The 26,879-nt window shown below is 36.5% G+C and overlaps 1 protein-coding gene across 1 annotated transcript in view; it reads left to right on the top strand.

Annotated features, from left to right (window-relative positions):
* The window catches only part of LOC124777419 (farnesol dehydrogenase-like), a 102,298-nt gene extending 77,262 nt beyond the window's left edge, over window positions 1–25,036 (top strand). The window contains exon 6 of the mRNA XM_047252815.1: window positions 24,785–25,036. Coding sequence (XP_047108771.1) covers window positions 24,785–24,844 — 60 coding nt within the window. The 3' untranslated portion in view covers window positions 24,845–25,036. The remainder of the gene's footprint in view (window positions 1–24,784) is intronic.
* Window positions 25,037–26,879: the final 1,843 nt, after the last annotated feature.

Genomic DNA, 26,879 nt, shown 5'->3' with positions numbered 1-26,879 from the left:
ATCTCGTCTCCTACCTTCCAAACTTTACAGAAGTTCACCAGTTTTAATCTGCCAGGAAGTTTCATATCAGCGCACACTCCGCTGCAGAGTGAAAATCTCATTCTGGAAACATCCCCCAGGCTGTGTCTAAGCCATGTCTCCGCAGTATCCTTTCTTTCAGGAGTGCTAGTTCTGCAAGGTTCGCAGGAGAACTTTTGTAAAGTTTGGAAGGTAGGAGACGAGATACTGGCAGAAGTAAAACTGTGAGACCGGGCGTGAGTCGTGCTTCGGTAGCTCAGATGGTAGAGCACTTGCCCGCGAAAGGCAAAGGTCCCGAGTTCGAGTCTCTGTCGGGCACACAGTTTTAATCTGCCGGGAAGTTTCATATCAGCGCACACTCCGCTGTAGAGTGAAAATCTCATTCTGGGCACGTTTAGATTCCTCCCGTTCTCCTACTCAATAGGTACAGATACTTTTGACCTTTACATCAAGAAACTCCCAAGTTTGGTAGCAACAGCATTCAGCTGAAAGCTAAACGCCACTGCCACTCCTATTACGGCCAGCAGCAACAGTGTTTTATGTCACTTGACCCCACCCTCAGTCCTTTTATGAGTGGAGACTGCTGTAGTAGCACTCTAACTTGTGTAAATATACTGGTGTTTCAGTTCTCAGGAGCAAGTATCAAGCTTGCTGCCTCTGCTAATATCTGCCTTTTCGTTTCCTTCTTCTACTGTAACGCCTTAAACATAATCTAATCGCTGGATGGAGTTATCAGTTAATTCTCTGAAGTAAAACTTCTTCCCTGGACATCTGCCCAGAGCGTCTACAATTTGCGAGACTCTAGTGTTACTAATTAGCTCCAGTAACCTAAGCGCTACCACTTTTGCCTGCTCTCTGCGTTGTGTCTCTGATTCCCTACCTTGGAGTGCCCTTGATGGCTTCTAACCACCCTAAGCTTAACAACATACATGACATTACCTCATGAATATACAACAGACTGATATCTTGTGCTAACCCAAAACACACTTCTTAATAAATATGACTATATCAAAGTATCTACGAAATATGAGATTCCCAACAATTAAGACAAACGAATTACCATTGACACAATATTCTAGGTACGTAAATGCAAGGAAAAAATTAAACAATAAGCTTGATGACAAGTTATCACTAAATATAGAGTGGGATGCCAGTTTAGAGTCGTGTAATTCAAAGTTGGTGTGGAAACTGGACCCCATATATGAAATTGTTGATTAACCCCTTCAAAATAATGAAGTAGGACCATTAAATGAAACAAGAATCACAATTAATTCGGTTTCTCCTGTTAAAGAAAACATTTGACAAGCAATTTATTATTATCATAGTAAAAACTTGCAATGTCTGATAAAAGAGCCTGAAGTAAGATTCAAATAATCATGTAAATGAGACAAATGCAATCGTCAAGATTTACTGTGACTGTAATGCCATTATCAGAAAAGGCAAGCAGTACTACAGAAGGTAATTTGTTGAAACTGTGGTCAAAGCTGAAAGCAAGCTCGTCACTGAATCTGAATGCAATGCTTCAAAGTGATGCTTGGCCTGAAGTTAAGGAAGTTCATATATATTGCACTTTGTAGTGTACTTTTCACAAAGTTTAATAAATCGTATAATTTGACTAAATGCCACAAAAATAGGTCAAAACACAGCAAAATAACACCAGAGAACGAGACATTATCAAAACTTCAGAAAGTAATAACAAAAATTGGACATTACATGTGCATAATTAAAACTACTCATTTTTTGTTAATTTTAATCATATTTCATCATTTCTCGGATTTGTTCATAATTTTTTTGAATATTTCCACTATTTTTCAAGTTGTTCATCACTTGATGGAAAACTTTTTCTAAGGTCCGATCATTCCCCTTTCATTTTCCAAAGATTTCTATAAAAGTGGTAAAATTTGAAGCAAAAATGTCCAAAAATGTTTCAAGAACAATATTTTCAAACTAAAAATCCAGTATAATGAAATTAATTATAATCACCTTCTTTTAACTTTGTATCTCTGTTTAATATTTCCATTTTCAAAAAAACTGAAAATCCCATCCACTTATCAATTGCAAATATTTGTGTGGCAAATAATTTTAGATTCATTATTAAGACCTGTACAAACTTTTTCTCAATATATCGTATTGTCCACCCTTAGTAGCTGAGTGGTCAGCATGACACAATATCACACCTAATGGCCCGGGTTCGATTCCCAGCTGAGTCAAAGATTTTCACTGCTCAGGGACTGGGTGCTGTGTTGTCCTTATCATCGTCATTTTATCCCCATTGACATGCAAGTCGCCAAAGTGGCGTCAACTCGGAAGACTTGCACCAGGCGAATGGTCTACCCGACAGGAGGCCCTAGCCACATGGTAAAAACAAAACGTATTTAGGTATTCACATCCAGTAACAGTATGTAAAACAAATGGATGACAAATTTATTAGTTCACTTCTCAGCTGAAATGGACATTAAAGTTTCTACCTCACTTTTGAACTCAAATGGACAACAAAAGTAAATGAATGTAAATACATAAACCTACAACCAGTCACTTTTTGAATAGTTATTTACTATTCCATGAATCGGTTTTTTCGAACCTTTTCAGGTACATCTTCATATGGCTTTCTGGATGTTACATTACTATTTCTAGTATAATGGGTAAACGAACCAAATTAAACGTTATCCATGCATTTTTAAGAATATTCACCCTTTTTCCAAACTTTTTCAAGCATTGTCATATTTTTTCAAACATTTACCAAGTGCTGAACAACAAAATCGGAGGTGAATAATAAAAAAAATTGTCAACAGATGTAAATGAAGGTAAATGAAGTAAACAACAGTAAATGCATTAAAAATGAAGCTATATGAATGAAAAATGAAGGACTACGAATAAAAAATGGTGTCTGAATGTAAATGGCTTTTTCTCTCAATAACAAAAAATGGACAGCAAAGTGAGTTAGTAAACAAACAAAAAATGAACACCAAAAATCATTCACTATCAAGTAAACAACAATAAATGAAAAACAAAATATCATGGATCATCAAATACACAATAAATTCTGGACAACCATAAATAACACTGAAACAAACAATAAAAAAATGGGCAACAAATACCATGTATCATCAAAAGCATAGCAAAAAATGGATAACAAATGTGAACAAACGTAAATGAAGGTAAATGATAAAAAATTAATTTTATACATGTTTTGCAACTTGAAATGTGACTGTACTCAATACACTGGAAGTGTGGATTAACAAACGCCTACAGTCATCATACACAGCCAGGTATTGTGAACATTTCTGCAGTAATATATTATTTTCCTTTTGAATATATTCTTTTCATTAAAGAACCAATGGAAAGAGGGTCCTGCCATGGGCAGTAGCAGATCAAGTTTTCTGGCAGACATATTTCTCAATCATCTGGCAAGTAAGTTCTTTAATGGAACAAAAGATGAGATTGAAGAACTACTAGCAGCATTCAGCTCTTTCCATAAAACCCTAAAATCCACAATACATCATGAGGACAACAAAAGCATAAATTTCCTGGATCTTGAAATTACCAACCACCAACAAAAACGTAAGTCCAGTTTACGCTGAAAATGCACATATGCAGACATAACACTGGACAACTCGTCATGCCATCCCACCACACAGAAACATGCTGCATTTAGGTTCATGCTATGCAGAGTACACTCTCTTGATTTGGAAGAAAACACACTGAAGAATGAAATAGATACAAGAAAGAGGATTGTCATACACAGTGGCTATACAGCCAAAACAATTAACACTTTAGTCAGACAAATACACAAAAGTAAGACAACGAATGCTCACACTGTGAAAGAAGTGAAAATATTTGCCGGAAACCATAAGTGGGTCCCACATCACAAATATCGCTAACCTCTTCAAATAAACAAATGTAACAGTCGCATTCTTAACTAATAATAAGTTAGGAAACTTACTCGCCCATAACATAAAATCAAATATGCAAACATACACCAACAGTGGAGTGTACAAAGTATTGTGCCCAAGTCAATCTGCTTACTATGTAGTGAAAAGAGGCAGAAACTTCAAAACCCGTTTTCAAGAACATGTTAATGCTTTCGGGCTCAACCACTTAGAAAAATCAGTCTTTGCACAACATGAGTCGAAAACGAAACATTTCATCAACATTCTAGAAAACCATTTGATAGCACTACCTATTTAAGCCGGTGGTAAGACACCAAAATTTTTAGAACAACTGGAGATATACATTCACAAAATAAAAAATACAGACTCTTTCTTAAATGAACAAACAGATCTCGCAAACCACAGTTATTTAACTAATTTTAAAGACCTATTCTAAATTTGTTTCCTGCATATGTCAATTGTTTAATAATCATAACTTTAGCACAACTAATAAACTGATCTTTGATTAAACCATGTAGAAAAACATCTGTGAAGTGTTTACAAACATGTGTCTGCAAATCTGCTTCTTAAATAAAGTGATGTGTACGAAAACGATGGAGAAAAGAATCTATGCTGGTGCTGAAACGTTAAAAACGCTTTTATTAGATTATGTAGTAAGTTTACACTGTTAATCTTTTCCACTATTTCATACATATTTTCCCTGTTTGACTTACGAAATTCATAGCCTAACACCAAACCTTTTAATTACAGGGATATGCATATCACCTCATTCAAGAGAAAAAAATAAAGTATGTTTTAAAACAAATTACACCTAATGACAGACACACAGGGTCCTAAACGCATTGTGTACTTAATACAACACTAAAAGTTGTGACTGAAGGCGTTTGTAAATTTATACTTCCATGATAAAAGTTGATGTGAATGAAGGAAAATAAAATAAGAGTAAAGAATTGTGGTAAATAGTTGAAAAATGAAGTAAATGAAAGAAAAAGAAGGGGGACAAATGAAAAATTGTAGCAAATAAACGAAAAATAGAAGTACATGAACATAAATGAATAAAGAATTTGTGTATCAGAATAGAAAATGGAGACTGGGATATTAAGGTAAATGATATTAAATGAATGAAATGTTAAGGTAAATGATGGTAAATGAATGTAAATTAATGAAAAATTAAGGTAATTGAAGGTGAATTAATGAAAAGGAACAAAAAAGGTGAATGATAGTTAATAAATGTAAATGAATGAAAAATAAAGGTAACTCATATTTATAAAATTGAGGTAAAGTAATTAGTCATTGAGGTAAATAAATAAAAAATGGTTGTAAATAAATGAAAAATTCAGAATGAAATATTGGGGTAAATGATGGTAAATAAATGAAAAATTGGGGTAAATGGTAGTAAATAAACGAAAAATCGAGATAAATGATGATAAATAAACATAAATGAACGACAATTTAAGATAGCTGATGGTAAATTGATGCAAATGAATAAGATTGAAAGGTAAATGAACATAATTTTGAAGTAAGTGAATAAATAACTGAGATAATTGTGAGTTAAGGTACATGAATGGAAAACTGATGTAGATGATTTAAATATGTAGGAAAAAAGGAAAATAAATTATAATTGAGTTAATGAATAATAAATTGAGCTAAATGAATAAATAATTGATGTAACTGAAATTAAACAATTAAAACAATTTGGTAGGTGAATGAAAAACCAAAGTAACACCTGTTTTTTCCAGATAATAATAATAATAATACTTTTTGTATTATATATATATATATTAAATGGACAAATATTGGGAAAACACACAGTAGACAAAAAATGTACTAAATGCAAGTTGTTGAACCAAATGAATGAATATGAGAGGAAGTTAGACAAAATAAGATCAGCCTGTGAAATATGTATAAATAAGGGTCACCTTAATAGACATTATTCGAACAAAAGCACTAATGATAGATGACATACAGAGTTCTTTGGATGACATTGGACAGGTATTAAAAATTGTACTAAATATGAGATGAAAAAAAGTATAATAGAACATGTGAAAAAGTTTGGAAAACTGAAGTCAGTTTGCATGACATTTTTAAACAATGGTTTTTTGTAGATATTGTTTTTAAACTTTTAGTAACTCACAGAATAATTTGAACAACAATGACACTTACAAAAATAGTAAAAATAGACTGAAAAGACATACTAAATGTTATATACAATGAACTAAATGATAAGAAATTAACAACACTAATAAAAGTTATAAAATATATTCAGTGTGTAGTTTTAAAAGAATTAAGAACCTTTTGGAAAAAATCATGGAAAGCTATATCAATTTGTGGAGCATGTAGAAAGTTAAGATCATCAAATATAAATAAATATAAATATTTTATGAAATTTATGTCTTTAGACTGGAGAGATTAAAAGGTAATGAAAACTGATTTATATTTTTTAGTGTATCAGGATTACATTCGCTATTTTTATCATCTAAGAAAGTTTGTAAATTAATGACGGTAAATGAAGATTAACAAATGTAAATTAAAGAAAATTAAAAATAAAACAATGAGTAATGATATAAATGAAGGAAACTGAATATAAATTAATGGAAACCCAAAGACATACTTGAATTTATGAATATAAATGATTATCAAAAACATTTAGTTACATGGCTCAAAGATATTTGGTTCCCTTTTTGAACAGAAAAATGTCCTAAATAGTTCATATTTTGGCTTCTGTGTGTCTTATTTCAGTCGCTAAATATTTACCCCCTGAAATTGTATCAAGAAATAAAAGAGTTTATATTACAATTACCAAAATACATTCCAAAAACAAATAAGTAAAGAATGTAGGTAAGTCATCATAATGAACATAAATCAATGAAAAATGTATGTCAAACAATGAAAACTGAAGATGAATGAATATAAAGCAATGACAATGAGTGTAAGACATTTTGTAGAGTTCAGTTTTTTCATCAAAAATCAGAAAAATTAAAACTCATTCACTTTGGAGCCATTAAAAGGAAATGAAAACTCATCTACATTTGTTATTGAATTATACTTACTTTCTCTTATGATAAAAAAAGAAGCTGAGAAATTTTAAAATTTTTTTAACTAGTAGTGTTTAATATCGGATACAAAATATTTTGAATATGAATTACAAAAAGGAAATAGCCATAGGATATGAAAACAAACGAAAATTAGATAAAATATAAAAAAATTATAATCTTGAACAAAAAGTATTAACAATAAGAGTTTTTCTATTAAATTTACTGTGTCAAAGCTGCACTAACAAATATGCTAAATGTATCTGAATTCATTAGGAATAATAATTATCAACTAAATTGTACCATGTATTTTGTGAATATTTGTTTTCCATTGTTTGAAGTTTTCTGGTTCCTTTTTAGAGCAAAATTACACTAAAAAATGGATTCATTTATTTACATTCATTTTTCACTCATTTATATTCACTTATCATTACTTAACTGCTTTTTTAATTATTCACTTTCATTTACCTTAAAAATTACAGATTTACATTATTTTCCTTTATTTAATTGCTTTACCTCCCATGAACCATGGACCCTGCCGTTGGTGGGGAGGCTTGCATACCTCTGCAATACAGATGGCCGTACCGTAGGTGCAACCACAACAGAGGGGTATCTGTTGAGAGGCCAGACATACGTGTTGTTCCTGAAGAGGGGCAGCAGCCTTTTCAGTAGTTGCAGGGGCAACAGTCTGGATGATTGACTGATCTGGCCTTGTAACCTTAACCAAGACGGCCTTGCTGTGCTGGTACTGTTAACGACTGAAAGCAAGGGGAAACTAAAGCCATAATCTTTCTCGAGGGCATGCAGCTTTACTGTATGGTTAAATGATGATGGCATCCTCCTGGATAAAATATTCTGGAGGTAAAATAGTCCCCCATTCGGATCTCCGGATGGGGAATACTCAAGAGGACATCGTTATCAGGAGAAAGAAAACTGGCGTTCTACGGATCGGAGCGTGGAATGTCAGATCCCTTAATCGGGCACGTAGGTTAGAAAAGTTAAAAAGGGAAATGGATAGGTTAAAGTTAGATATAGTGGGAATTAGTGAAGTTCGGTGGCAGGAGGAACAAGACTTGTGGTCAGGTGAATACAGGATTATAAAAACTAAATCAAATAGGGGTAATGCAGGAGTAGCTTTAATAATAAATAGGAAAATAGGAGTGCAGATAAGCTACTACAAACAGCATAGTGAACGCATTATTGTGGCCAAGACAGACACAAAGCCCACACCTACTACAATAATACAAGTTTATATGCCAACTAGCTCTGCAGATGATGAAGAAATTGATGAAATGTATGATGAGATAAAAGAAATTATTCAGGTAGTGAAGGGAGACGAAAATTAAATAGTCATGGGTGACTGGAATTCGAGAGTAGGAAAAGGGAGAGAAGGAAACATAGTAGGTGAATGTGGATTGAGGGAAAAAAATGAAAGAGGAAGCCGTCTGGTAGAATTTTGCACAGAGCATGACTTAATCATAGATAACACTTGCTTCAAGAATCATAAAAGAAGGATGTACACATGGAAGAATCCTGAAAATATTAGAAGGTATCAGATAGATAATATAATAGTAAGACAGAGATGTAGGAACCAGGTATTAAATTGTAAGACATTTACAGGGGCAGATGTGGACTCTGACCACAATCTATTGGTTATGAACTGTAGATCAAAACTGAAGAAACTGCAAAAAGGTGGGAATTTCAGGAGATGGGATCTGGACAAACTGATTAAACCAGAGGTTGTCGAGAGTTTCAGGGAGAGCATAAGGGAACAATTGACAGGAATGGGGGAAAGAAATACAGTAGAAGAAGAAAGGGTAGCTTTGAGGGATGAAGTAGTGAAGGCAGCAGAGGATCAAATAGGTAAAAAGACGAGGGTAGTAGAAATCCTTGGGTAACAGAAGAGATACTGAATTTAATTGATGAAAGGAGAAAATACAAAAATGCAGCAAGTGAAGCAGGCAAAAAGGAATACAAACATCTCTAAAATGAGATCGACAGGAAGTGCAAAATGTCTAAGCAGGGATGGCTAGAGGACAAATGTAAGGATGTAGAGGCTTGTCTCACTAGGGGTAAGATAGATACTGCCTCCAGGAAACTTAAAGAGACCTTTGGAGAGAAGAGAACCACTTGTATGAATATCAAGAGCTCAGATGGCAACCCAGTTCTAAGCAAAGAAGGGAAGGCAGAAAGGTGGAAGGAGTATATAGAGGGTTTATACAAGGGCGATGTACTTGAGGAGAATATTATGGAAATGGAAGAGGATGTAGATGAAGACGAAATGGGAGATAAGATACTGCGTGAAGAGTTTGACAGAGCACTGAAAGACCTGAGTCAAAACAAGGCCCCGGGAGTAGACAACATTCCATTAGAACTACTGATGGCCTTGGGAGAGCCAGTCATGACAAAACTCTACCATCTGGTGAGCAAGATGTATGAAACAGGCGAAATACCTTCAGACTTCAAGAAGAATATAATAATTCCAATCCCAAAGAAAGCAGGTGTTGACAGATGTGAAAATTACCGAACTATCAGTTTAATAAGTCACAGCTGCAAAATACTAACGCGAATTCTTTACAGACGAATGGAAAAACTGGTAGAAGCGGACCTTGGGGAAGATCAGTTTGGATTCCGTAGAAATGTTGGAACACGTGAGGCAATACTAACCTTACGACTTACCTTAGAAGAAAGATTGAGAAAAGGCAAACCTACGTTTCTAGCATTTGTAGACTTAGAGAAAGCTTTTGACAATGTTAACTGGAATACTTTCTTTCAAATTTTGAAGGTGGCAGGAATAAAATACAGGGAGCGAAAGGCTATTTACAATTTGTACAGAAATCAGATGGCAGTTATAAGAGTCGAGGGAAATGAAAAGGAAGCAGCAGTTGGGAAGGGAGTGAGACAGGGTTGTAGCCTGTCCCTGATGTTATTCAATCTGTATATTGAGGAAGCAGTAAAGGAAACAAAAGAAAAATTCAAGTAGGTATTAAAATCCATGGAGAAGAAATAAAAACTTTGAGGTTTGCCGATGACATTGCAATTCTGTCAGAGACGTCAAAGGACTTGGAAGAGCAGTTGAATGGAATAGACAGTGTCTTGAAAGGAGGATATAAGATGAACATCAACAAAAGCAAAACGAGGATAATGAAATGTAGTCGAATTAAGTCGGGTGATGCTGAGGGAATTAGATTATGAAATGAGACGCTTAAAGTAGTAAATGAGTTTTGCTGTTTGGGGAGCAAAATAACTGATGATGGTCGAAGCAGGGAGGATATAAAATGTAGACTGACGATGGCAAGAAAAGCGTTTCTTTGAAGAGAAATTTGTTAACATCGAGTATAGATTTAAGTGTCAGGAAGTCGTTTCTGAAAGTATTTGTATGGAGTGTAGCCATGTACGGAAGTGAAACAAAAACGATAAACAGTTTAGACAAGAAGAGAATAGAAGCTTTCGAAATGTTGTGTTACAGAATAATGCTGAAGATTAGATGGGTAGATCACATAACAAATGAGGAGGTATTGAATAAAATTGGGGAGAAGCGGAGTTTGTGGCACAACTTGACTAGAAGAAGGGATCGGTTGCTAGGACGTGTTCTGAGGCATCAAGGGATCACCAATTTAGTACTGGAGGGCAGCGTGGAGGGTAAAAATCGTAGAGGATGACCAAGAGAGGAATATACTAAGCAGATTCAGAAGGACATAGGTTGCCGTAAGTACTGGGAGATGAAGAAGCTTGCACAGGATAGAGTAGCATGGAGAGCTGCATCAAACCAGTCTCAGGACTGAAGACCGCAACAACAACAATTACTGTACCTTGATTTTTTATTGATGGTTATTCTTTATTGACTTATTTTGATTTACTACCATTTACCTTCATTCACACACACACTCACACACACACACACACACACACACACACACACACACACACACACACACACACACACATATATATATATATATATATATATATATATATATATATATATAGTCACTTATCATGATTTATCGTTAATTTATATTCCTTTTTGTAGATGTACCTTTATTTACCTTCATTTACCTTCCTTGTTCTTTCATTAACATTTATTCATCTTCATTTGCCATCATTTCTCATTAATTTATGTTCATTTACCTTCACTTATCATCATTTTTCATTAATTTGTATTTATTTTTCTATGATTTACTTCTATTTCCAGTTAATTTCGTTTAGTTTCATCTGTTTAACATAATTTCTCATTAATTTATATTCATTCATTATTCATCTTCCTTTACCATAATTAATTTGCAACTTTTCTTAGATGATAAAATTATGAGAATGTGAACTTGCTCCATCAGTCAATATAGATGATTTTTCGTTTCCTTTCAATCTATCCAATCTGGAGAGGTGTAAATTTTATAATATACTTTTATTTAGTCATATTTGATGATCTTATCTTTCTACATTCTCCACTAACTGATGTATCATTCCCTGATTTTTTTACAAAAGGTTCTAGATTTTTTATATGCTTACACAACGAACAAATTTTCGAACTTTCATTGTTGTTGTTATTAGTTTCTTGTTGTTTAGCTCATTGTCAATAACGTTTGGTATGTCTTTTTAAGTCTGTTCTCATTATTATTGTCAGTGTCAATATTGTTCAATTTATTCTGCTTGTTACCAAATTTTGAAAAATAATATCTACAAACACAATCATAGCTTAAGCATTTCTTACCAACTGGTCTGTTTTTACCAAAATTTTTCTCACATTCTGTTATAGCTTTTTAGCTCTCATTTAGCACAATTTGTATACCTGTCCAATACCATCCAAAGAACTGTGTATGTCACCTTCATTATAGATTTTCTTTGAATAATATCTGTTAAGTTGACCCTTTTTACACATATATTACAGACCGCTCATATTTTGTCTAACTTGTTCTTATATTCTTTCATTTGATTAACCACATTATATTTAGTAGATTTTTATAGTCTGCTTTGTGTTGTCAAAAAACCTATTATTATTAGTATCAATTTTTATTGTCTGAAGGAAACATTTATTTACAGTACCTTAGCATCATTTTTCATTCATCTATCTTAATTTTTATTTATTAACCTTTTATACATGTAGTTTTTATTTTTTATTCATCTGCCTAAGTTATTAATTCCTCTATATCAATTTGTAATTCACTTACATCAACTTATTACTCATTTACCTCAATTTCTTAGTCATTTATCTCAAATTTGTATTCATTGACCTTCCTTTTTTATTCACTTACTTTGGTTTACCATCATTTATCTTAATTTTTCATTTATTTACATTCATTTACTATCATTTACATTGATTTTACATTAATTTACAATCATTTACTGTAATTTATCTTTTTTACCATGATTTACTTCTGCTTTTCATCCTCAATTACCCATGTATTAACCTCAATTTTTTATTTATTTACCACAAGTTTTCATTAATTACCCTGAGTTTTGTAACATCTTCCTTCCTTGGCATAATTTTTTATTCATTTACATTTTTTAGCATTGTTTACTTGAATTTCTGGTTCATTTACCAACATTTACCTTAATTTTTCACTCATTTAACCACATTTAACTTGAATGTTCATTCATTTATGTTATTTATCCCTATTTTGCATTTATTTACGTTTCTTTACCATCATTTACCTTTCTTGTATATGCATGTTATTAAATTACCGTCATTTACATCTACATCTACATCTACATTGATACTCCGCAAGCCACCCAACGGTGTGTGGCAGAGGGCACTTTACGTGCCACTGTCATTACCTCCCTTTCCTGTTCCAGTCGCGTATGGTTTGCGGGAAGAACGATTGTCTGAAAGCCTCCGTGCGCGCTCTAATCTCTCTAATTTTACATTCGTGATCTCCTTGGGAGGTATAAGTAGGGGGAAGCAATATATTCGATACCTCATCCAGAAACGCACCCTCTCGAAACCTGGCGAGCAAGCTACACCACGATGCAGAGCGCCTCTCTTGCAGAGTCTGCCACTTGAGTTTATTAAACATCTCCGTAACGCTATCACGGTTACCAAATAACCCTGTGACGAAACGCGCCGCTCTTCTTTGGATCTTCTCTATCTCCTCCGTCAGACCGATCTGGTACGGATCCCACACTGATGAGCAATACTCAAGTATAGGTCGAACGAGTGTTTTGTAAGCCACCTCCCTTGTTGATGGACTACATTTTCTAAGCACTCTCCCAATGAATCTCAACCTGGTACCCGCCTTACCAACAATTAATTTTATATGATCATTCCACTTCAAATCGTTCCGCACGCATACCCCCAGATATTTTACAGAAGTAACTGCTACCAGTGTTTGTTCCGCTATCATATAATCATACATTTTCATTAATTTCCCTTGATTTACCAATGTTTTTCTTAAGCTTTCATTTAGTTATGTCATTTGCCTTACGTTCTGGTGCTAAATTTTCTGTTCTTATACATGAATATTGTATTTAATTATGTTCATTTATCTTCGTTACCTCAATATTTCGTTTATTTACCTCAACTTTCATTTTTCCCCTTCTGTTTTGTTTCATTTGCTTAATTTTTCATTCAGTTACCAAAATTCTTTCTCACTTACCTCAGGTTTCTATTCATTTACTTCAATTTTGTATTTATTTTCCTTCATTTACATCCATTTTTATTCTTTTACCTCTATTTATCTTTGTATTTTAATAATTGTCCATTTGATGGCACATGAATTTTTGGTGTTAATTTTTGTTGTCCTTTTGATGGTTATTATTTTTGTTACCCTTTTTTGCTGTTTGTTTTATGGTGCATAACTTTTTGATCTCCATTTGTTAATCATTTTTTGTCTATTTTTGCTGTCCTATTGATTGTACATGATGTTGTGATGTGCATTTGATGTCATCGATTTTTTTGTTGTCCAGTTTTTGTTTTCCATATGTTGTTGTTCATTTTTTGTATTGTGTGTAGTAGCTCATTGTGTCGTCAATTTTTTTTATCTGAGTGGAGGAGCCATTTATGTTCATTTACCCACATTTTTATTCTTTTCCCTTTATTTTTCATTCATTTAACTTCCTTTTAATTCATTTACAGCTATTTACTTCATTTACCCTCATTTACACCTGATGCCACATTTTTTATCACTCCTGTCCATTTGTGTTGTCCAGCAGTTGGTTAATCAGATGTTAAATGTTCAAAAAAAATACGACAATGCTCGATAAAGTGGTGAAAAAGTTTGCAAAAAGAGAGAATATTTTGAAAAATGTTTTAAAAGGGTTAATTTAGTTTGTTTAATTTCACTCTCCATTTGAGTTAAAAAGTGCGCTAAAAACATTAATGTCCATTTCAGCTGAAAAGTGAGATAGAAAATTTGTTGAACGAATGTGTTCCAGTATTATGAAACTGTTTAAGAAACTCAATGATGTTTTATGTAACATTAATGGATGAGATTACCTAAATACAGAATATAGAGGAAGAATTTCTATGGATCTCAGCAATGAATTTTATATTATTTTGTCAAAGAAATTTTGAAACTAAAAGTTAATGAGGTTTTTAGTTTTTGAAAATAAAAATATTAATCTGAGATACAAAGGAAGAGAGAAACAAGGTAATTACAATGAATTTCTTGACATAGAATTTTCAGTTTGGAACTTATTATCTTGAAATGCATTTTTTATGTTTTTGCTTGAATTTTCACGACTATTCCTTGAAATTTTTGAAAAGCTATAGAGGACAATTGGCCATTAGACGACATTTTCGAAGGAAATCGTGAAAAAACTTTAAAATAAGAAAATATTCAAAAAATTCTAGAAAATATAGGCCAAAATTATGAAGTATGATGATTATCAATAAAACTGGTAATTTTATACATGTACATGTGATGGCTATTTTTTGTTATTGTTTACTGATCTTTTAATAAAATCATGTTTTTAGTGCAATTTTGCTGTTTTTAATAATTTTGTTTAACTTTATGAGTTTTCAAAATTTGTGCGAAGTGCACTAGAAATCCGAATATAAATCTACTTAAGAATTTCCATATAGTGGCAGTATTATCCCTCATATCAAGTTGAGGTCGCAGTTCTATCTAACTGTCATAAATTTTTAGATGGAGGCTGAAGTGGCTGTAGAATCAGTCATTGGTGGCACACAATTGTCCCTCGCAAATTGCAAAGTGTTGATAAGCCCAAAATCTCTCTACATCCCTCGATAAATCGGCTCTGGTGGAGTTGCAGCCCAACTCCTAGGGAACATGATGATGGGGTGAATGCTCTGTGTGAAGTAATTTTGTACCAACTGTTAGATAAAAGGAAAACTCGTATTTTTGCTTTTTCGTATTTTACAGTCAACATTGTCAAAAGCTTTCTGTAAGTGTGTAAGTGCTAAAATCGTGGATTTCCCTTTCCTCAACCCATGTTCTAAGGTAAGTCGTAGGTTTCTGTATTGCCATACATGTTTCTGCATTTCTCCAGAACACAAACTGATCACGGAGGTCAGCTTTTACGTGTTTTTCTGTTCCTCTATAAACATCTCATCTTAATATTTTGCAATCATGAGTGATTAAGCTGATCGTTATGTATTATTCAGAACTGTCAGCAATTGATTTTCTTTGGGATTGAAATTATTACATTCTTCTTGAGACTGTGGGCATATCACCTGGATCATACATCTTGCACACCATGTGGAATATTTCTGTAATGGCTTGTTATTCTTAGAATGTCAATATTTCTGATGAAATGTGGTCCATTTCAGGGACCTTTCGGAGTACCGTTAAATTCTTTTTGCAGCATCATATCTCAGTGTGTTGTCTTCATCAATTTGCTCTTCCCTTTGCCTTTAAGTTCATTTCCCTTGTGTAGTCCCCCCTATACACTCCTCTTATCTTTCAGCTATCCCTTCTTTGCTTAGCACTTCCTTGCCTTTCGAGCTCCTGATATTCATACAAGTTCTTGTCTTTCCTACAGAAGTCCCTCTAATTTTTCTGTAGGTAACATATGTGCTTTGCCCAATCCTGTATGCTTCTACAGCCTTGCATTTATTGTCTAGCCATTCCTGCTTACCCAGTTTGCATTTTCGTTTAATTTGATTTCTTAGGTGGCTATGTTCCTTTCTGCTTGCTTCATTTATTGTATTTTTATGTTTTCTCCTTTCATAAATTAAATTCAGCACCTCTTGTGATTCCAGTGTGTTCTTCTAGGAATTGCTTTTTTCCTACCTATTTTATCCTATGCTGCTTCACTATTACAGCTCTCAATGCCAATATTTCGTCATCTACTGTATTTCTTTCTTTTGTTTCAATCAGTTGTTATCTAATGCTTGCTTTGAAAGCCTCGGCAACCTCTGGCTCATTCTGTTTATTCAGCTCTCATGTCCTTGACTTCCTACTTTTTGGTAATTTCCTAAGTTTTAATCTGGAGTTCATAACCAATGAATTATGTGCAGATTCCACATCTGCCCCTAGAAACGTCTTATAGTTTGAAATACGATTTCAACATCTATGCCTTACTATTATGGAATGAATATAAAATTTTCCAGTGTGTTCAGATCTCTTCTGCAACTACAATTCGATTAAAGTAATGTACAGGCAAAATAAAAATTGCGCAAATTGGCAATGAAAACATATAGTCTGCTATTCAGTGTTAATATTTAAGTGATTTGAAGACAACCACTGTATGGAATTGAAATAAATGAACAGATTGAAAAAATTGTCTGGAGTTCATTTTGAAAACTTAATACGATTTTCAAAGGAAAGTTTTCTATATATCTGAGATATGTGGTGAAACATGGATGTTTAATAAGAAAACCTTTCAAACAAGTGTCAATTTCTCAGTGAGTTACTGCCAGAGACAGCAAAACAAAAAAAATGTTCAGAGAACAGAAATTATGACTGTAATGAAAATTAAATAGAAACGAACGGAAGATGTAGCCAGGTGAACGTGTGGTAGATCTGCTGGATTCCAGGAAAGAAGTAAAGACTGAGACGATGGCTTAAAAAAAGGTGGGCAAGGGCGTTAGGAATTAAACAGGAGCTGCACGGATACATACAGCTGGTGCTTGAAATGTACAGAAGATTGTAGAGGAGGCTCATACTGAGTCATGTAAGTCAAACCGCTGACTATAATTACAGTGTTGATGATGATATGAATGACGTAACAGATACTTTCATTTGCATATAAGGTGCCCTGTTCATCTGTCGTAAAGGTTTACAACAGAAACTGTAGTAATATATACACCCCCTCACAAAAACGCTGAAGCACTCAGAAGGGGAGCGGGAAATGAAAAGAAATTTCACAGACTGAGAGCATATGTAATGCTGTTTCAGTGGTTATAAAACCGAGTCAGACTTACAAAGAACTTAGCAGCATGAGCCTACTTATCAGTATGATACTGCATACCCTCTGACATGGATGGACACACTGACTCAGTTGGGAAGGGCGTCATACAGCCATTGTATCCTCTCTTGAGGCAAGCTGGCCTGCAGCTGCTGTAGCTGGTCCTTGATACCCTGGATACTCGCCCTGGGATGGAGTGATTGTCTGAGCAGTTCCTGCACATCTTCTATTGGGGACAGATCTGGGCATCCTGCTAGCGATGGGAGTACCTCAATTGCAAACAGACAGTCATAGAGACATGTGGCATGTGGGGACGAGCACTGTTTTTTGAAAAATGGTTCCATGGTACTGTCCCACGAGGGACAACATGTGAGGATGGAGGATGTATGTGGCATACCATTGTGCCAGCCAGTTCCCCCATTCACTACCAGTTGTCACCCTACAACATGGTGCCAGGAATAACACCACTGTCTCGAAAACATTGGAAGCATGCGAACTCTCCCTAGGTCGCCACCATACTCACCAACGATAGTCATCCTGGGTAGCACCTATGATTTATCACTGTACACCGCTCCAGATGCAGCCATTTGTGATGTGATGATAACAGCAGCCTATGCAGGGAATGCTGGTTCCCTAGTCTGGCTTTTGCTATTCATCGGCCCATGGTGCGTGTTTGCACAGAAAGTTGTATGGATGGCAGCGGCAGACATGAAGGGGCATCGATGTGCTTGGGGCACAATATGGTCGTGCCCTCAAGTGGTGGTCAGAAGTGGTTCACTGGAAGCTTGACAACAAGCATGTGTGTCCTGATGTTCTCATACCGTCCTACATCAGGCCACTGTCTCGTCTGAATGACGTACAAATCTCTATATTGCACGATTTAAACAGCGATCCAAACGGAGACACACAGCAAGACCTCTTTCAAACTCTGTCAGATGCCGATAATGCTATCTCACAGGTGTACACGTCATCTCCGTGTCCTCTACAGTGAACAACATTCAACATCTGACACTGTTCACTCCCCTTATATATTCTATAGATCTGGTAACAGTGTTAAACACTTACAGCACTAATGCTCCCTGGCGGCCTTTCACACCAGCCACAGAGAAATGCAACTCCAATCATTTACACAGCCATCAAACGTGTGTGCATGTATGAAGTTACACTGACATTCGACCATGTCTTTGGGTGCTTCATATTATTTGCCAGGTAGTGTAGCTCGATCATGAAAACTTAGCAGCATTGCACAAAACTGACAGATGACCCTTAATGTACAGAAGGGTACAATTATACACTACATAAGGTATATAAATGTAATAATCTCTGTTGTACAACTGACAGTGCTAGTATAGCCAGTCAAATATCTATGAGAAACGGTATTTATATAATTGAAATGGAACTACTGGATAAACTTTAGGTTGGATGTGTAGGATGCTGAAACAAAACTCCATGTTACCAAGTATCAGCATCCTACACAGCCAACCTAAAGGCAAAAACCAGATATCCTTGAAACACTTCAGATATACAAACACCAAAGAAAAGAACCTGAATCCATCTTAAATGACAAAAATGACAGTATTTACATTAGTACCATCTCTGTTTTCAGCATCTGCCTATGTAATTAAATTTGCAATGCACGTACACACAAACAAACACATGCACACAAAAACACACACACCTTAATATTTACCATAAATACTTAGTTATGTTACGACGACATCCCCCAAATGTACAAGGGATTCACCTCATTTACAAATATATCATCACACAAACAGCTTGAAACAGCTTGAAACTATATGTACATCAACTAATGGCACAAACTGTACATCCATATGCATATTTTAAAGCATTAACCAACCTTTAGGTAGTTATTACATGTTGTTGTAGTTGTGGTCTTCAGTCCTGAGACTGGTTTGATGCAGCTCTCCATGCTACTCTATCCTGTGCAAGCTTCTTCATCTCCCAGTACCTACTGCAACCTACATCCTTCTGCATCTGCTTAGTGTATTCATCTCTTGGTCTCCCTCTAGGATTTTTACCCTCCAATGCTAAATTTGTGATCCCTTGATGCCTCAAAACATGCCCTACCAACCAATCCCTTCTTCTAGTCAAGTTGTGCCACAAACTTCTCTTCTACCCAATCCTATTCAATACCTCCTCATTAGTTACGTGATCTACCCACCTTATCTTCAGAATTCACTGTAGCACCACATTTCGAAAGCTTCTATTCTCTTCTTCTCCAAACTAGTTATCGTCCATGTTTCACTTCCATACATGGCTACACTCCATACAAATACTTTCAGAAACGACTTCCTGACACTTAAATCTATACTCGATGTTAACAAATTTCTCTTCTTCAGAAACGATTTCCTTGCCATTGCCAGTCTACATTTTATATCCTCTCTACTTCGACCATCATCAGTCATTTTACTCCCTAAATAGCAAAACTATTTTACTACTTTAAGTGTCTCATTTCCTAATCTAATTCCCTCAGCATCACCCAATTTAATTTGACTACATTCCATTATCCTCGTTTTGCTTTTGTTGATGTTCATCTTATATCCTCCTTTCAAGGCACTGTCCATTCCGTTCAACTGCTCTTCCAAGTCCTTTGCTGTCTCTGACAGAATTACAATGTCATCGGCGAACCTCAAAGTTTTTACTTCTTCTCCATGAATTTTAATACCTACTTGAATTTTTCTTTTGTTTCCTTTACTGCTTGCTCAATATACGGATTGAATAACATCGGGGATAGGCTACAACCCTGTCTCACTCCTTTCCCAACCACTGCTTCCCTTTCATGCCCCTCGACTCTTATAACTGCCATCTGATTTCTGTACAAATTGTAAATAGCCTTTCGCTCCCTGTATTTTATACCTGCCACCTTCAAAATTTGAAAGAAAGTATTCCAGTTAACATTGTCAAAAGCTTTCTCTAAGTCTACAAATGCTAGAAACGTAGGTTTGCCTTTTCTCAATCTTTCTTCTAAGGTAAGTCGTAAGGTTAGTATTGCCTCACGTGTTCCAACATTTCTACGGAATCCAAACTGATCTTCCCCAAGGTCCGCTTCTACCAGTTTTTCCATTCGTCTGTAAAGAATTCGCGTTAGTATTTTGCAGCTGTGACTTATTAAACTGATAGTTCGGTAATTTTCACATCTGTCAACACCTGCTTTCTTTGGGATTGGAATTATTATATTCTTCTTGAAGTCTGAAGGTATTTCGCCTGTTTCATACATCTTGCTCACCAGATGGTAGAGTTTTGTCATGACTGGCTCTCCCAAGGCCATCAGTAGTTCTAATGGAATGTTGTCTACTCCCGGGGCCTTGTTTTGACTCAGGTCTTTCAGTGCTCTGTCAAACTCTTCACGCAGTATCTTATCTCCCATTTCGTCTTCATCTACATCCTCTTCCATTTCCATAATATTCTCCTCAAGTACATCGCCCTTGTATAAACCCTCTATATACTCCTTCCACCTTTCTGCCTTCCCTTCTTTGCTTAGAACTGGGTTGCCATTTGAGCTCTTGATATTCATACAAGTGGTTCTCTTCTCTCCAAAGGTCTCTTTAAGTTTCCTGGAGGCAGTATATATCTTACCCCTAGTGAGACAAGCCTCTACATCCTTACATTTGTCCTCCAGCCATCCCTGCTTAGCCATTTTGCACTTCCTGTCGATCTCATTTTTGATACGTTTGTATTCCTTTTTGCCTGCTTCATTTACTGCATTTTTATATTTTCTCGTTTCATCAATTAAATTCAGTATCTCTTCTGTTACCCAAGGATTTCTACTAGCCCTCGTCTTTTTACCTATTTGATCTTCTGCTGCCTTTACTACTTCATCCCTCAAAGCTACCCTTTCTTCTTCTACTGTATTTCTTTCCCCCATTCCTGTCAATTGTTCCCTTATGCTCTCCCTGAAACTCTCTACAACCTCTGGTTCTTTCAGTTTATCCAGGTCCCATCTCCTTAGATTCCCACCTTTTTGCTGTTTCTTAAGTTTCAATCTGCAGTTCATAACCAATAGATTGTGGTCAGAATCCACATCTGCCCCTGGAAATGTCTTAGAGTTTAAAACCTGGTTCCTAAATCTCTGTCTTACCATTATATAATCTATCTGATACCTTTTAGTATCACCAGGATTCTTCCAGGTATACAACCTTCTTTTATGATTCTTGAATCAAGTGTTAGCTATGATTAAGTTATGCTCTGTGCAAAATTCTACAAGGTTGCTTCCTCTTTCATTTCTTCCCCCCAATCCATATTCACCTACTATGTTTCCTTCTCTCCCTTTTCCTACTGACGAATTCCAGTCACCTATGACTATTAAATTTTCGTCTCCCTTCACTACCTGAATAATTTCTTTTATCTCGTCATACGTTTCATCTATTTCTTCATCATCTGCAGAGCTAGTTGGCATATAAACTTGTACTACTGTAGTAGGCATGGGCTTTGTGTCTGTCTTGGCCACAATAATGTGTTCACTATGCTGTTTGTAGTAGCTAACCCACACTCCTATTTTCTTATTCATTATTAAACCTACTCCTGCATTACCCCTATTTGATTTTGTATTTATAACCCTGTAATCACCTGTCCAAAAGTCTTGTTCCTCCTGCCACCGAACTTCACTAATTCCCACTATATCTAACTTTAACCTATCCATTTCCCTTTTTAAATTTTCTAACCTACCTGCCAAATTAAGGGATCTGACATTCCACGCTCCAATCCGTAGAACGCCAGTTTTCTTTCTTCTGATAATGACGTCCTCTTGAGTAGTCCCCGTCCGGAGATCCGGATGGGAGACTATTTTACCTCCGGAATATTTTACCCAATATTTATTACATGTAACAGGCATAATCCTATGAACCTCAGCTTTGGAAAGTTTGCTCTCATCCAATCATTCCTTCCATCCTCTCTCTCTCTCTCTCTCTCTCTCTCTCTCTCACACACACACACACACACACACACACACACACACACACACACACACACACACACACACTTTCTCTTTGTCTTCCTCTTGCTCTACATCCAGCCTTTAATTTCTATCTGTGATTCCTGATCAGAATTGTTATTTGTGTATAATTTTACCACTGTAGCCAACATAATTGTTGTATTTAAAGGTTGTAACATGTGACCTGATTATATAAATCGATATGAAGTTCAAGCTATGTTAACTTGGCAAATCGGATTTATATACCACATCAGATATTTATTCCAACGTATTTATTCATCACCTGAAAAATAAGATCCCCAAAATCCTTTAAAATTTATTCTGTAATGATGTTGTGATGTTGTATATTCTTTGTGCTTTGTGATAATGTTTCTCTTCTGCTATATGATACTTGCACGTGATAGTTTTCCTGTGACCACTGGAGGTACTCTATTTTACTTATTTTATCTTTACTGTTAGATGTACACTTAGTTTTTTGTCAAAAGAAACCTAAAATCATGTTCTGAAATAGGGTTTTGTTTCTCCCACTAGACTGTGCCACACGTTCCTCCAAAAAATGGTAACACAACATACTCACACTGTCCTACCAACAAATGTAAATCCACCTGATGATGGAGGTTTAAACCTTTGAAACACGGCGTGGAGATGAATAAACAGTGACTGGTAACAGTAAACTTGTGTTCCATTTAATGACAATAACAGTCACGGTAAAACCTAACCTAAAATGTTTGTATTTCTTCATCGGCTGTTTAAACTCTCGCCATTGTATAGACGCAATGGCCTGTGTGGCTGGAAGATTTATTTCCTTCCTATCTACACTCATGGAAATGGAAAAAAGAACACATTGACACTGGTGTGTCAGACCCACCATACTTGCTCCGGACACTGCGAGAGGGCTGTACAAGCAATGATCACACGCACGGCACAGCGGACACACCAGGAACCGCGGTGTTGGCCGTCGAATGGCGGTAGCTGCGCGGCATTTGTGCACCGCCGCCGACAGTGTCAGCCAGTTTGCCGTGGCATACGGAGCTCCATCGCAGTCTTTAACACTGGTAGCATGCTGCGACAGCGTGGACGTGAACCGTATGTGCAGTTGACGGACTTTGAGCGAGGGCGTATAGTGGGCATGCGGGAGGCCGGGTGGACGTACCGCCGAATTGCTCAACACGTGGGGCGTGAGGTCTCCACAGTACATCGATGTTGTCACCAGTGGTCGGCGGAAGGTGCACGTGCCCGTCGACCTGGGACCGGACCGCAGCGACGCACGGATGCACGCCAAGACCGTAGGATCCTACGCAGTGCCGTAGGGGACCGCACCGCCACTTCCCAGCAAATTAGGGACACTGTTGCTCCTGGGGTATCGGCGAGGACCATTCGCAACCGTCTCCATGAAGCTGGGCTACGGTCCCGCACACCGTTAGGCCGTCTTCCGCTCACGCCCCAACATCGTGCAGCCCGCCTCCAGTGGTGTCGCGACAGGCGTGAATGGAGGGACGAATGGAGACGTGTCGTCTTCAGCGATGAGAGTCGCTTCTGCCTTGGTGCCAATGATGGTCGTATGCGTGTTTGGCGCCGTGCAGGTGAGCGCCACAATCAGGACTGCATACGACCGAGGCACACAGGGCCAACACCCGGCATCATGGTGTGGGGAGCGATCTCCTACACTGGCCGTACACCACTGGTGATCGTCAAGGGGACACTGAATAGTGCACGGTACATCCAAACCGTCATCGAACCCATCGTTCTACCATTCCTAGACCGGCAAGGGAACTTGCTGTTCCAACAGGACAATGCACGTCCGCATGTATCCCGTGCCACCCAACGTGCTCTAGAAGGTGTAAGTCAACTACCCTGGCCAGCAAGATCTCCGGATCTGTCCCCCATTGAGCATGTTTGGGACTGGATGAAGCGTCGTCTCACGCGGTCTGCACGTCCAGCACGAACGCTGGTCCAACTGAGGCGCCAGGTGGAAATGGCATGGCAAGCCGTTCCACAGGACTACATCCAGCATCTCTACGATCGTCTCCATGGGAGAATAGCAGCCTGCATTGCTGCGAAATGTGGATATACACTGTACTAGTGCCGACATTGTGCATGCTCTGTTGCCTGTGTCTATGTGCCTGTGGTTCTGTCAGTGTGATCATGTGATGTATCTGACCCCAGGAATGTGTCAATAAAGTTTCCCCTTCCTGGGACAATGAATTCACGGTGTTCTTGTTTCAATTTCCAGGAGTGTATTTCCCATCCGCTTCCTCTCCATTCCATTCACCCCAGTTGTTCATGAAAGCTATATTCTATTCTAAAGCTCCTTCACTATTTGTAAATCATTCATTGCACTATATTGACATCTAGAGCCAGCTAGTTCCATTGCTTGATTAAAATTCAGTAACATTATTCTATGTGGCTGGTAATTATTTTAATGATTATGTTGTCTAACATCATATTCATGAGATTTACAACACACTTCTTTCTGTCTCATATTTGAAAATGGTACGAAACTGGTCATGTAAACAATTACTTTCATCAACAGTCTTTGTGAAAAGATTTTTTCTGTCAGCTGATGTATGTAATTGTTTTTACAGGTCAACGAATTGGTGGTGGAGGCAGTTGCACAAGGGTCCCAGCCCCAAACACAAATGTAGCAGTTTCTTGTGGACAGGTGAAAGAGAAGTGGCGCATCATCTTGACCATATTCTTATATTCTTGTCGACAGTTCTTTGCTAAGAGGGATACAAAGTCCTTCGTTTGCTTTTAGTGGTCTCAAAAAAGCTCAAATAGAAACAGATTGTCTGTGAGAATAAAGATTATCTCCATTTCTGGAGGTTTGTAAACGACAGGTGTGAACGATTTTGATGTATCGTTAATCTGATCCTAAGGAGAAATACTTTTTTTAACAAAATCTCTCTAATCAGTACATGGTTTCCTTCTGCTTACTTTTGCATTAAGAACAATTTAAAAAGCAAGTACCAAACCCGAAATAGAATATTGTGGAAGCAGCTTTGGAAAATTGTGCAAGTGTACCTGTTTCTTGTGACTACAGGTCTGCACAGGATCACAGATTACATATGCATGGTCAAGAGCTAAAGGACTGTGTCGGTATTATGATTTTCGTCTATTTATATTTCAAACCATAGATAATAATTATTACTAATTAAGTCATTATTATCAACCATTCCTTCCAATAATTATGACCAAAAGTTGTAACTTAAGCAATGTGTCAAGAGTATGACAGACTAATTAGTACTAAAGTGTGATCATGACTGATCTCTATGTCCTTAGTTCAGTGATTTCCAATCTGGTAATTACCCTATGAGGAGAAAACGAAATTTTCTGAGAGTTAAAAACATAAAGTTTCGATTGTGTTTTGGTCCCAAAGCTAAATTATTTTGTAAAGATCGTTACTATTATCACAGTTTCGTAAGACTGTAAAACTTATAACATGAGTTATCAATAATTACTTTATATTTCAGATACTAGCATCAGGGTACAACACAACGTGGTGGAGGTTATGTCTTGTAAAAGTAACAAATGATCACCATCTCCCTATCATGGTCCACCCCACTACAAACATGACAGCAAAACTGAGACGTTTACGTCAGATTTGTTTAAATGTCTCCTGAAAATGCCTTCTTCGCATTGTTGGTAATTCCCACGCTGCACCAGGAAGAACTACATTATTCTCTTCACAATAAATAAACAAACTAAATGAAAGCACAAACAAAACAGTAACTATGTAATGACTACTACACCACTGCAAAGCCCACACAGGATCATTATCTTTATTGTTATTGTTATTACTATTAGTAGTAATAGTAGTAGTAGTAGTAGCAGCTGCAGTGGCAGCAGTCATATACAAAGCACTGGCAGCTTGAAATATTCGAATTTCTACTGGTTCAGAAATAAGGAGCGCCTACTTCAAATTATTTATGAATGGTAAGTATTGTGCATAAATTTTAATTTGGTTGACTATAAATGGAGGTGCAGGATGGGGGTGAAGCCAGTGTCACTAGGAAGAGGAGAGATGCAAGGAAAGTATGTTTTGTAATAAGTGTTTACCCTCAATGTAGAGAGTCAGCTTTCTTTTCTGAGAAAGCATTATAGGTGAATTGCTTCACCATTATGTAAAAAAAAAGTTTTTAGAAAAAGCAATAACAGTCAACTCATTAGTTTCTACTTCAATTAAAAACCCTACAGAAACTAAATATCATTCACATTTCATCCTCTTAAAAATAACAGTGTACAAGGAAAAATATTTTCCATTCTGCAGTTAGCTATATGCTAATGTTGATGATCTTGGGGAAGGTTGACTAGCTAATATCTGATTGCACTCAGAGGTAACGATCTCAGAAAGGTTGGGAACCGCTGTCTGAGTCAGAGGTATGCAAATTACGAAGTCTGAGTTCAGCATACGAAAATTCAAGCCAAGGGCAAGTGTACAATCAGAAATCCACCATACTAAGTGTGTTTAAGTGCCTTATGATCTGGATACGACACTCGCAGATGCAAAAGTGGTTAAGGGATGTGTGTATGTAGATAGAATTTCATTTATCTGTGCAGGCCTTTACTTACGACGAATCCAATCACTGGTAAAATATTTTTACTTTCACATTTTATTTCACATTCATAAAAAGATACAAAACCGTGTTTTACTCTTACTGGGGCCTTTCCTGTGTTGGA

Source organism: Schistocerca piceifrons, chromosome 2 (assembly GCF_021461385.2).
Source record: "Schistocerca piceifrons isolate TAMUIC-IGC-003096 chromosome 2, iqSchPice1.1, whole genome shotgun sequence".
Classification (NCBI taxonomy): domain Eukaryota; kingdom Metazoa; phylum Arthropoda; class Insecta; order Orthoptera; family Acrididae; genus Schistocerca; species Schistocerca piceifrons.
The sequence above is the reverse complement of the archived record's forward strand: the minus strand, read 5'-3'. Positions and strand labels throughout refer to the sequence as shown.